This window comes from Diadema antillarum, unplaced genomic scaffold (assembly GCF_040938485.1).
Source record: "Diadema antillarum isolate AM-2024a unplaced genomic scaffold, OU_Dant_1.0 seq00001667_RagTag, whole genome shotgun sequence".
Taxonomy (NCBI): Eukaryota; Metazoa; Echinodermata; class Echinoidea; order Diadematoida; family Diadematidae; genus Diadema; species Diadema antillarum.
In genome coordinates, this window is record NW_027272365.1 from 129,257 (window position 1) to 139,726 (window position 10,470).

Consider the following 10,470-nt stretch of genomic DNA (forward strand, 5'->3'; position numbering starts at 1 on the left):
CAATACAGACAATAGTAACGTATGTTTCAAACGTTTCCAGATTGAAATATTAATCACTCGAAAGTGTAGATGCATTGGAAAGGGCGTTAAAAAGGAATGATACATCGCTAAACAATATTTCACAGTGTAAGTGCACAAACTGGTCAGCAATTAACTGTTTAGCATATTAAAGGTTGCATCAATAAGGTACATATATCAAGCATAAGTGTCAAAAATGTGCAATAAATCACCTCGAGCCTATGAAGTTTAAATTGCAAACATCAGCAATGCTTTATGATTAATAAGGCATGGTTATCACGAGTTTCATTAATTAACAAATAATGTTCCAAGAAATTTGTACCTTTAAGCAACAACAATGCATGGTTTGGGTGATACTTGAAGTCACAAAGCACATAATAATGAACAATCCAAAAGTGGTCACATAAATAGACAGCTTTCTCACGATCTTAGCTTCAGTGTATAACTAACGCATGACACACTAGTCTGTAATAAACACAACAATGATAAACACAAAAAGGAGCACCTTTCACAATTCGGATGCCCTTTTTTCGGAAAGAGGCCACGGAGAAGGAATGCAAGCGTCAGAAGAACAATTTGCAACTCTTCTATTTCCATTAAACAGAAGACAAATTCGGTGACATATAAGATCTCTTTAACGTATGTTACATCATTGTAAAAGACAACTGTGAACTTACAATCTGGCATGTTTTCTGCAAAAGGTAACTTTCAATGAAAGTTACTGATGGGTAAGAACCAGCGTTGGAGAGATGAATTGCAAAAGTGGTGAGTTGTTATATTAAAGTGGACTGATACAAAAGTTGGTGTAAGAGCGTTAGTATAACGCTTACTTCTATTTTCCTGGTTAAACTTCATATTTTCATTAATATCTCAGAAGAGTTAGATTGGGCAGAAATTTTCATGGATTATGGAAGCATCCTTAAGTATACATCATTATGATATCCTCCCTTAACGTGAGAAATGTGAATAGAATGAATCAAACGCGCCTGTAATGCGAACATCAACACATAATAAAAAGCGAATGAATATCACAAGTTTCATTTTTGAAATTGTCAATCAATATCCCTGTCTTAAAGAGCAGTAACGCATGGTTTGCAAAATAGAGTTACAACATCAAATTACGGCTCTTCAGAAAGAGTCTTCAGAACATCATTGGTTAGGCTTCCTGTATTTGTTTCAAGTTGTTTCCGTTTAGAGGAAAATGTTAAGTTACATGTTCAATTTGCTCAAGCGCTTTGCTTCGAAGACCATGTTTTCTCTTTCAATTGCAGTGGCTTGCTGACTCGAAATACAAAACAGTCTTTTTGACAGACGTCGTGGAGCTTCGATGTGACAAAGAACCTGGTCACGTGCAACCCATATTTTATCTTCTCGAACTGGCCACTTGAATGTGTTTTCTTTCACCTTCCCACTCCCTGTGGCCATAAAGTTAATGTGCACATCTTCGTCATCTGCTTCAACAACCTGACCCACATACCAGTCCTCATCATACCTAGCCGCAACCCAGTCTTCAGCCTGATACACCGGCTTCACACTTTGGTCAGCGGACATTGGAACTGTACCATCTGTTTGTTTGTTGACAGATTTTTTTGCTGTGCTGCATCTTTCTAGGGCAAGGTCGTGTTTTACCCAACCGTCGCACATGGATGATGTTGCATCCAAGTGAGAATGCACACAATTATCACAGTAACAAGAAAGCTCACGAGTTAAAATCTTATGGTCAGCTACTCCCACAACTGCGTGAAGCTTCATCGTACCGACGACTGACTTTACCGAAGACCACTTCTGACTGATTTCCTTAGAGGCCAAAGCACATTCGTCTTTACTCACGAAACAGTATGTGATGTCGTTGTCTTCCCTCTCTTGCGACGCCCAAGCATAAAAATCGTTGGCGTCTTGTATTACTGCAGATTGTCTTTTCACAGCGTCATCTGCCAGCCTTTTTACAGTTCCTCCAATACCGTCGCACGGCCCTTTGCTATGACCGGCTTCAAAATAGTTCCAGGAGGCGAAAACACCAAACAACTTGTGGTGATCAGACACAAGGGAGAAGATAGTTTTGTTTCTGTACTGCGCCGTCGGGCTGTCCGTCCAGTAATGGATCCGTTTAACGTCTGGTATTACCTTCTTTACCCTAGGTATGAGATCCTTGATGATGGCAAGAATTGTGCTGGCATTGTGACCTTTGTCATCGGAGACAGCAACAAAACTGTGGTGCTTTAAAGAGCCGCCTTCATCACGGTAGTACATCACCATGGGGTGGAGGGTTACACCCTCCTGGTTCCAGTAACCCGACTGTACTTCCTCCAATGGTACACAGACATAGTTTTCGGCGAAGTCCATTTGGATGAGGCACTCGTCCTCCCCAAGTTTTTCTTTGCAGTTTCTTATTGCTTCATATTGTGCTTTTACGCGTTCAACATGTTGACGAAATTCGATTGTTTCTGTCAGGAAGCACTCGGAAAACTCCTCTCCTTTCAAAACGACTGTTTTAAGTTTCGTCTGTTTTTTCCCTTGGTCTGTTGATACACGTTTCCATTCATCAAACTGGACTTCTGTCTCCTTCGCAAGTTTCTCTGTCATCGCCTTGACTGCTGCATCGTCATTCAACTTAATAAACTCATCTGGATTATTGTTTGTCACATGCCCAAGCTCCTTCAAGGCTTTTAACTTGAGAGCAAAGTTCTGATGCTTCTGACACAGACTTGTGTTTCTCGCAGCAAATTGGACCAGCTTCAAATGGGGTTGGGAACGGCGGATCCTCTGAAAGGCAGACAGAGAGACGTGGCGTTTGTCTACGTTTTCTGATTTGTATTTGATGTACAAATTGCATACGTAGTCGCTCAATACTCTGATCTGTTGTTTTGCGTTTCCTGACTTTGCGGCATCACGTTTCCCTGGCATGAGACGCGAATTGTCATCCCGAGTAAGAAAGTTGATGACTTCATCGTGAAGTGCGCGCCATGACTGACGAACCTGGCGTGTCATCAGGGTCTCTGTTACGCTTTTAGAACGATACCGTGACAGATTTCTCCTCTCCAACCCAGTTTGGAGACTAGCATATCGTACGAGCCTGTACTTTTTTACCACTTTGCCGGAAACGACCTGATTCAGTACATTTTTCTCGTTTGTTTTTCTGTTACGCTTAGAAGTTGCACGGATATCATCGAGGACAGCATTTGTGAAGGTTAGTTTCTTCTTGATCGTGCTCGGGACGGACCCAGGTGAAACACCAACTTTTCGCAGTTCTGATACTGTTTTTGAGCGTGGAGTTTGTCGGCTGCAAGGTGCAGGAGTTGAAACTATTTTCTTTGAGATCCTTTCATATCGTTTACTTATTCTCTTATTTTCTCTTTTCGCGGCTTGCAATTTCAGTTGTAATTGTTCGATCCGCCTGTGTGCCTTACTTATGGCTCTGGATGTCCTCTTTCTTGCTGCGACCCTTTTCTGGAACTGAAATTTGACAAGTAGTGGTGATTGAACAGAGCTTGGTCCAGCTACAGATGACACATCCGAAATGGCAGAGTCATCGTCCTCTCTGGGGGTACGTGCGTCAATCAAGTCGACATCATCACCTTCATTCACCCTTTGCTGAGATTGGTTTAAGTCGTTTTTTATTTTCTTGACGAAGGCTCTGTGCTTTTTGACTCTTTCGTTCACATTTTTTCTCCGCTCTTGTCTTTCCCGACTCTTAAGACTTGCCACAGGAACGTAATACTTCTTTACACGTTGTCTCTCGGATTTGAGGAAGGCTTCTTCTCCAATTTTCTCCTTTTTCCTTCTTCGGTATTCGGCCTGAATTTCGGCTCTGGATTTGCCCATTTTGAACTCTTGGAACCTAAGGAGTAATCATAAATTTCCCTTAGCAGTGAAATAAGAAAATCCATATTGTAAATCAGTAATAAGATAATCTTACATAATTACGTAACCTACGTTACCTCTTTTTACAAGGAATCAAGCGTCACATGATGAATTTGCTAGACTACAATTACTATGACTTTGAAGTAAATGATATAATAATCAAAATAAAAACCACAGCTTCCATCATTGATATATCATTAACATACATTTTGGCGATTGATTTAGAGTGATTGAAACCTACGTTACCGCGGTATTCAGGGCATCATTGGCAATGCTTATCGACAAAAAGAATGCTTAGTGCAAGCCTCAAATTGTAATATGTTTTTCATCTGTTTATTTTTGGATATTAGTCTCTTCTGGGATAAAGCTTTGGTGCCAAATACGACAGTGTAAATGCGGATCTAGAATTGAAACATACGTTACCTTAAGTGAAACCTACGTTACAATATTGACCCTATGCTTAGGTACATTACCGTTGTATCAATATCTTAGCAAGATGTAAATTTGTTATTCTCCTCGACAAAACAAACACCAAATTACTTGCTTATAGTTAAAATGTACTAATAGTTGAATGTAATTACGCTAAGCATGACATTGAAAATATACATACCGTTCGCTCAGATACTCAGAAAGATTCCGTGCGGTCAATTCCCTGCGAGTCACCGACGTGATGCGCCATTTTGTCGAATTGACTGTTTCTAAGCAACTATGGCGTAAGATGGCGCTAGATAGCACTTGTTATCGATGAATGGTGGCAACATTAGTGAATTTAATTAAGGTTATTTTTTCGGCGGTAACGTATGTTACGGTAACGCAAGTTACATACGACCTTCGATGTGACTTTTTCAAGCGATTAGTAATGGCTCATAATTGAAAACTCAGTGGAGAGATTGGGGTACCGTATGCTTATGTTTCGTAACTTTCTTGTAACATTTTCATTGTTGACTTTCCATAGCGGTGGTAACGTATGTTTCATTTCTTAACCATACGGTCTGAAACATGATAGTGATTGAAACATTTTCTCTGCAGCTGATAACCAGGTGGCACAAATATTGTTTACAGCATTGGACGAGACATTTTCTAAGTTCTTAGGACGTATAATGTACAATTTTAACCCTAGGGAATATTTTTCAGGAACACTTGAAATCATGGTAACGTATGTTTCACAGGCCTTTGCGACAAATTTGACTTGGAAAATAATTCAATTGAATAGTTTTCAATTATATTTATTTTCATTTCAGCGTGTAGGCAAATGACCTAATTTCCTTTAGAACATGGTTAGATAAGAAAAGATCGTGCTTTCATTTGCATAACATAAACATTTCGGCAAAATTATTAATTTGCGACATGCCGTTTTTGGCGGGTTTACCATCTTTATGAATGCATAACTTCCGAAAGAATCATAACTGGATGTTCAAATTCTCAGCAGTTCTAGTTAACAATGTACTAAGGGTAACTAATACCCGAAACTTACGAAAATCGGTAGTTGCTTTATTTTTTCTTTGGTAAAACTATTGCGACAGGTATTTCACTAAATTGTACATATTTAGTGGTTTTGAACCTTATGAACAAGCATTGTATATTGATGGGAGACTTTAATTTTAATTCATTTTATTATAATGAAAAGCCCCAGTGTCAGGAATTCTTAGATACAATGATGTACAATTCATTTATACCTTGTATCACGAAACCAACAAGGGTTTCTGATACAACTTCGTCACTAATTGACAATATATTTACAAATTTATCTCACGTTGCCGATCAAGGAATCATTGTTTCTGATATATCGGATCACTTCCCTTTATTTGTGACGTTACACGATATTTTTTGAAAAAGGTAAAACAAATTATGATAAAAAGGGATTTCGAGTAATGTCACAACAACGTATAGAAAGTTTTAAAATGAGTCTTGATCATACCGACTGGTCTGTTGTTTATAATACGAATGACGCTGATATAGCTTTTGATATATTCAATGAAATTGTTTTGCGTTTATATGATGCTCATTTCCCAGTTTTATCGATCAAATTGAATTATAAAAAAATCCCAAGAAGTCCTTGGATCACTAAATCAATTTTGAGATCTATAAATCGTAAAAACAATTTATTTTATAGATATAAGTCTACTGGCACAGAAGAAGCAAAACGCAAATACTCAGCTTACCGAAATACTTTGACTTCTGTGCTACGTAAAGCAAAAAAGATTATTTTTCTGCACAATTTCAAATCCATAAAAATGATAACAAGTCTACTTGGAAAGTTATAAATGATGTATTAAAAAAGAATAATGGAAAGAAACTGGGAATTGATGAAATAATACAAAATGGAACGATAATTGATGACTCCCGTGGTATTGCTGAAGCATTCAACACGTATTTTGCAAATATTGGGTCAAATTTGGCCAGAAATATTCCACTAATGGAAAAAAAAACATTTCGTTCATTTCTTGTGAATCCCAATCCTAGTTCCATATTTTTCACGCCCGTAGATGCATTGGATGTTATTGATATTGTAAATAAATTTAAAGCTAAACAAAGCTCAGGCTATGATGGTATTTCAATGTTTCTTCTTAAACAAATCATTTATGAAGTAGCCGCACCTTTGACCCATGTATTCAATTTGTCTTTAATGACTGGTGTTTTTCCTAGTAAAATGAAAGTTGCCAAGATTATTCCTGTTTTAAAGAAAGGCAGACAGGACGACCTGGGCAATTATAGACCTATATCTCTTTTATCATCATTCTCCAAAGTACTCGAAAAAGTTGTCTACTCCCGAACTATCAAGTTTTTAAATGATCATGATATCTTAGTAGACACTCAATTTGGTTTTCGCAAAAAAAAAAACTTTCGACTTCTCACGCTGTTTTGTTGTTACTAGATAAAGTTGTTCAAGCTATCGAAGCTAAATCTCACACTGTTGAAGTTTTTCTGGACCACTCCAAGGCGTTCGACACAATTGATCATGAAATATTACTGTACAAACTGTCTCATTACGGGATTCGTGGCAGCGCCTTGGAGTGGTTCAGAGATTACCTCACAAATCGATCACAATTTGTACACATTAATAATTCTGATTCAAGCACAGCAAATATAAAGTGTGGTGTTCCACAAGGCTCCCTTTTGGGACCACTTCTTTTTATTGTGTACATAAATGATTTGCCCAGGTCGTCAGCACTCCTTTCTTTCCTCTTGTTTGCGGACGATTCAAGTCTTTTTTTGACGCACAAAAATCCTACTGAGTTACTTGATATGCTTAACGCAGAGTTGAATCACGTCAATGATTGGATTCAAAGTAACAAATTGTCCCTAAATCTAAACAAAACTAATTTTACGGTGTTTAGTAATACAATCACTTGTTTACCTGGGTCAATTTCAATCACAGGAGTAAACTTACAACAGACAAATTCAGTTAAATTTCTTGGTCTTTTAATTGATTGTAAATTATCTTGGCAGGAACAAACAAATCATTTATGTAAATTATTATCAAGAAATTTAGGTGGTTATACAGAAGCTTAAGCATGTTTTCCCCATATATACTAGTATATTACGTACCATATATTCGACTTTGTTATTGCCGTATCTTCATTATAGCATACTTGCCTGGGGGAATTGTTCCAAAATACGCCTGGAGTCTATCTTTAGAATACACAAGCGAGCTATAAGGATTATCAATTGTACCAATTATTTAGCACCGACAAGCCCTCTGTTCAAAATTAATAACCGCTTCAGGATTTTTTATATTTATATTCTTACTCCCTTGGGATATTTATGTACCAGTTAATTAAAGACGAATTACCTTATGCTTTCACTTCCATGTTTGTAAAAAATAAAGTTATACATTCCTACCCTACAAGACAGGAAAATTCATTTCACTTTTCTCCCGTGAGAACTTCATTTGCTCTTAAAACAATAGTACATACAGGTCCGACATTCTGGAATAGTCTTGACTCCGACATTACTGAATCGTTGTCATTGAATTGTTTTAAACGTAAACTAAAAAAATCCCTTGTGCAGGCTTATATCTAATAATACAACATGCAATTTAATTTGAACTCCCTCTTCTTTATCAGATTTGTTGTTTATATTCCATGTTTGCTTTTCGTTCTTTTTACTGAGTCATTTATGTCAAGGCTATTCCTGAATTAATGAATCATTATGTATCATGTGCATTTTTGCGCATTCTTACAGTTACGTAACTGTGTTGCTCGGGTGACAAGGAGTCTTGTAAGCGCGTTACAGGTGGCTACTTTGTATTTCACTATGCTTTCGTATATTTTATTCCTTTCTTTTGCTCTTTTTGCTCTCTTTTCTTTTACGTCCCTTTCCTTCCTTTCATAGTTTTATTTACTAGGTTGTTTAAGAAGACCAACACTTTCATATACAGGGACCTATACATTACAAGCTTTGCTTTTTAGTAGGTCCCCACATTTCATGTTTGTTAAATTGTCGTCTCTTGTATTCTTTGTAATTACGACGCTATGTTCAATCTTATGTTCAATCGATCGTATCATGTTTGATGTTTTGAAATGTGGAACAATAAAATCAAAATCAAATCAAATCAAACCTGTTTCTTACAAAAAAAAATTTGCGCAGGCTCAGAAGGTTTTTTTCCCCCTCTGAACGTCCCCGTTGTGAAACTCTAAAGCTCCCTCTTATTCGGTGAGTCGAGGGAACAACTTAACGCACTGTACAGTATTGGTGGACATGAGAAATGGACTTTCATCTTTTTGAGAGATGCCAAGAAACCACTCATGAAATAGCACAGAGCATACCCTTTTAAGAGATTTTCAAAGTTTATTAGATGAAAATCGTTTTTTGAATAACTAAGACATCCAAAAAACACCGTAAAACAAAGCAATCCTAATAAAAGTTAGGTCCCACCTTTTATTAGGAATGCTCTGTTTTGGATATCTCAGCAATTTTAAAAACTTATTTTCATCGAATAGAAATTAAATCCCTCTTGGAATTACTTGCTCGTTCATATTTCATGAGAGATTTCTCATTATCTCAGCAAAAAAATATCGAAACCTAAAGTTAGGTTTAGACCAAAAATATATACGCTCCCTTTAACCTTTGATTAAGTTCCACCTTGATAGGTATAGTTAAACCTCTATCGGATACTGAGATCCATGATTCGTACACGAACCGTCCCACCACTGCACCCAATTTTCGGGAAACTTCGGAGAGTAGGTGCCACCTCGCATATCTTCCTCGTCTGCCAGGAGCCGTGATACCACAGTGCTACAAATTTGTTTTGGTTCCGTCAGCCACCCTTCCAGTGTTACTTGGATGGATCCAGACTTCTTCCATTCGAAGAATTTGTTGTATAGATTGTCGTCCTCGTCCAGCTTGATTAGATATTCGGCTAATTCTTTTACGGACTTGAAATCCTGCACGTGTATGAAAGCTTTAGGTGGAAACACCTTTTCATAGTCTTCGCGCGGTGGACCGTACACGACAGGAACAATGTCATTATGGAGGGCATTTCGCCAGAATTTTTCTGTTATATAATCACGACATTCGCTATTTTCCAAAGCCAAGTAAAACTTGTGCTTTCTTAGCTCTATATGACATCGTTCATCTTTTGGGCATGGCAACTCACCACACCCGCCGTATGTACTAACGGGAATGTACTTACTTAGAGCCTGTACAAAACCTTTTCGGTCCCAGGAAACCATGTTGCAATTGGACGCCATCCATGCGACCTGTTTTGTCTTATTTTGCGACCAGTTCTTCATTTCCGTGGAACGCAACTGAGGGACGTCCGGATTATACCTTCCGTACGAAGCGTAGAGATGTGACTCTCCCGGCCTGTAAGTCATTATATAGTCGTAGCTGTTGTTACGATATTCCATGGTTGGTAGTGCGTGTTTGAGGGTGTTTCTTGGAGATTCCTGTGTGTAGAAGATCCATTTCTGACCTCGCGGTCGCTGTCGGTGCATTTTGGCCCAGTTCCTGGCCGTACTATGGTAAAGTATAACGGCATCGCTGCTCCTAAGGCTCTCCATGTCGATGTTCACAACAAACCTGAGACCACAGGGGAGACCAGGGCAGAGGAAGTCACCTGGGCTACCCGAGGGGGTCAGAGGTTTGCCGATCCACAAATGAACTTGCCTGAAACATCCTCCTTTTTGAAACGGAGTACTGTTCGTCATTTGACTTGGGATAATGACAGGCTTGTGGGTCACTCTCGCAGCGCTGGGACGGGTAGGAGTGCTGAGAGGTACGATAGCATGGAGCTGAATATAAACAAAACTGCACACGATGGCACCGAAGATGAGGTAACTGCAGCTTCGCTTGTTGATGATGCCGTTGTTTAGACATCGACTAGGACGCACAGGCCCAGTTGTTCTGGCTGTATCTGCTGAAAGTGAAATAATGACAAAAATGAATGAATGAATGAATGAATGAATGAATAGATAGATAAAACAGATTAAATAACATGTATTTAACGTAATAATAAATATAAGAAATATATAATAACTTTGAGAAATATAGGCACAATCAATTGAGCGTAATAACTGTTTCTTTGTTTGCTTGATGTGTACATCTGACAAAATGGCCGGGGGGGGGGGGGTAACCAATTTAAGAATG

The 10,470-nt window shown here is 38.3% G+C and overlaps 2 protein-coding genes across 2 annotated transcripts; both read right to left on the minus strand.

Moving 5' to 3' along the window:
* Window positions 1-1,227: 1,227 nt before the first annotated feature.
* On the minus strand, window positions 1,228-3,006 carry LOC139711544 (uncharacterized). The gene has a single exon (XM_071623419.1). The coding sequence runs from the start codon at window positions 3,004-3,006 to the stop codon at window positions 1,228-1,230; it is 1,779 nt and encodes a 592-aa protein (XP_071479520.1).
* Window positions 3,007-8,978: 5,972 nt separating this feature from the next.
* On the minus strand, window positions 8,979-10,240 carry LOC139711545 (3-galactosyl-N-acetylglucosaminide 4-alpha-L-fucosyltransferase FUT3-like; the record flags this gene model as incomplete). Its single annotated transcript, XM_071623420.1, has 1 exon — window positions 8,979-10,240. A coding segment is annotated over one exon (1,262 nt), but the record flags the coding sequence as incomplete, so codon positions are not given.
* Window positions 10,241-10,470: the final 230 nt, after the last annotated feature.

Coding starts and splice junctions, on each gene's coding strand:
- LOC139711544 (XM_071623419.1), bottom strand. CDS start 3,006: ATGACACGCCAGGTTCGTCAGTCATGGCGCGCACTTCACGATGAAGTC.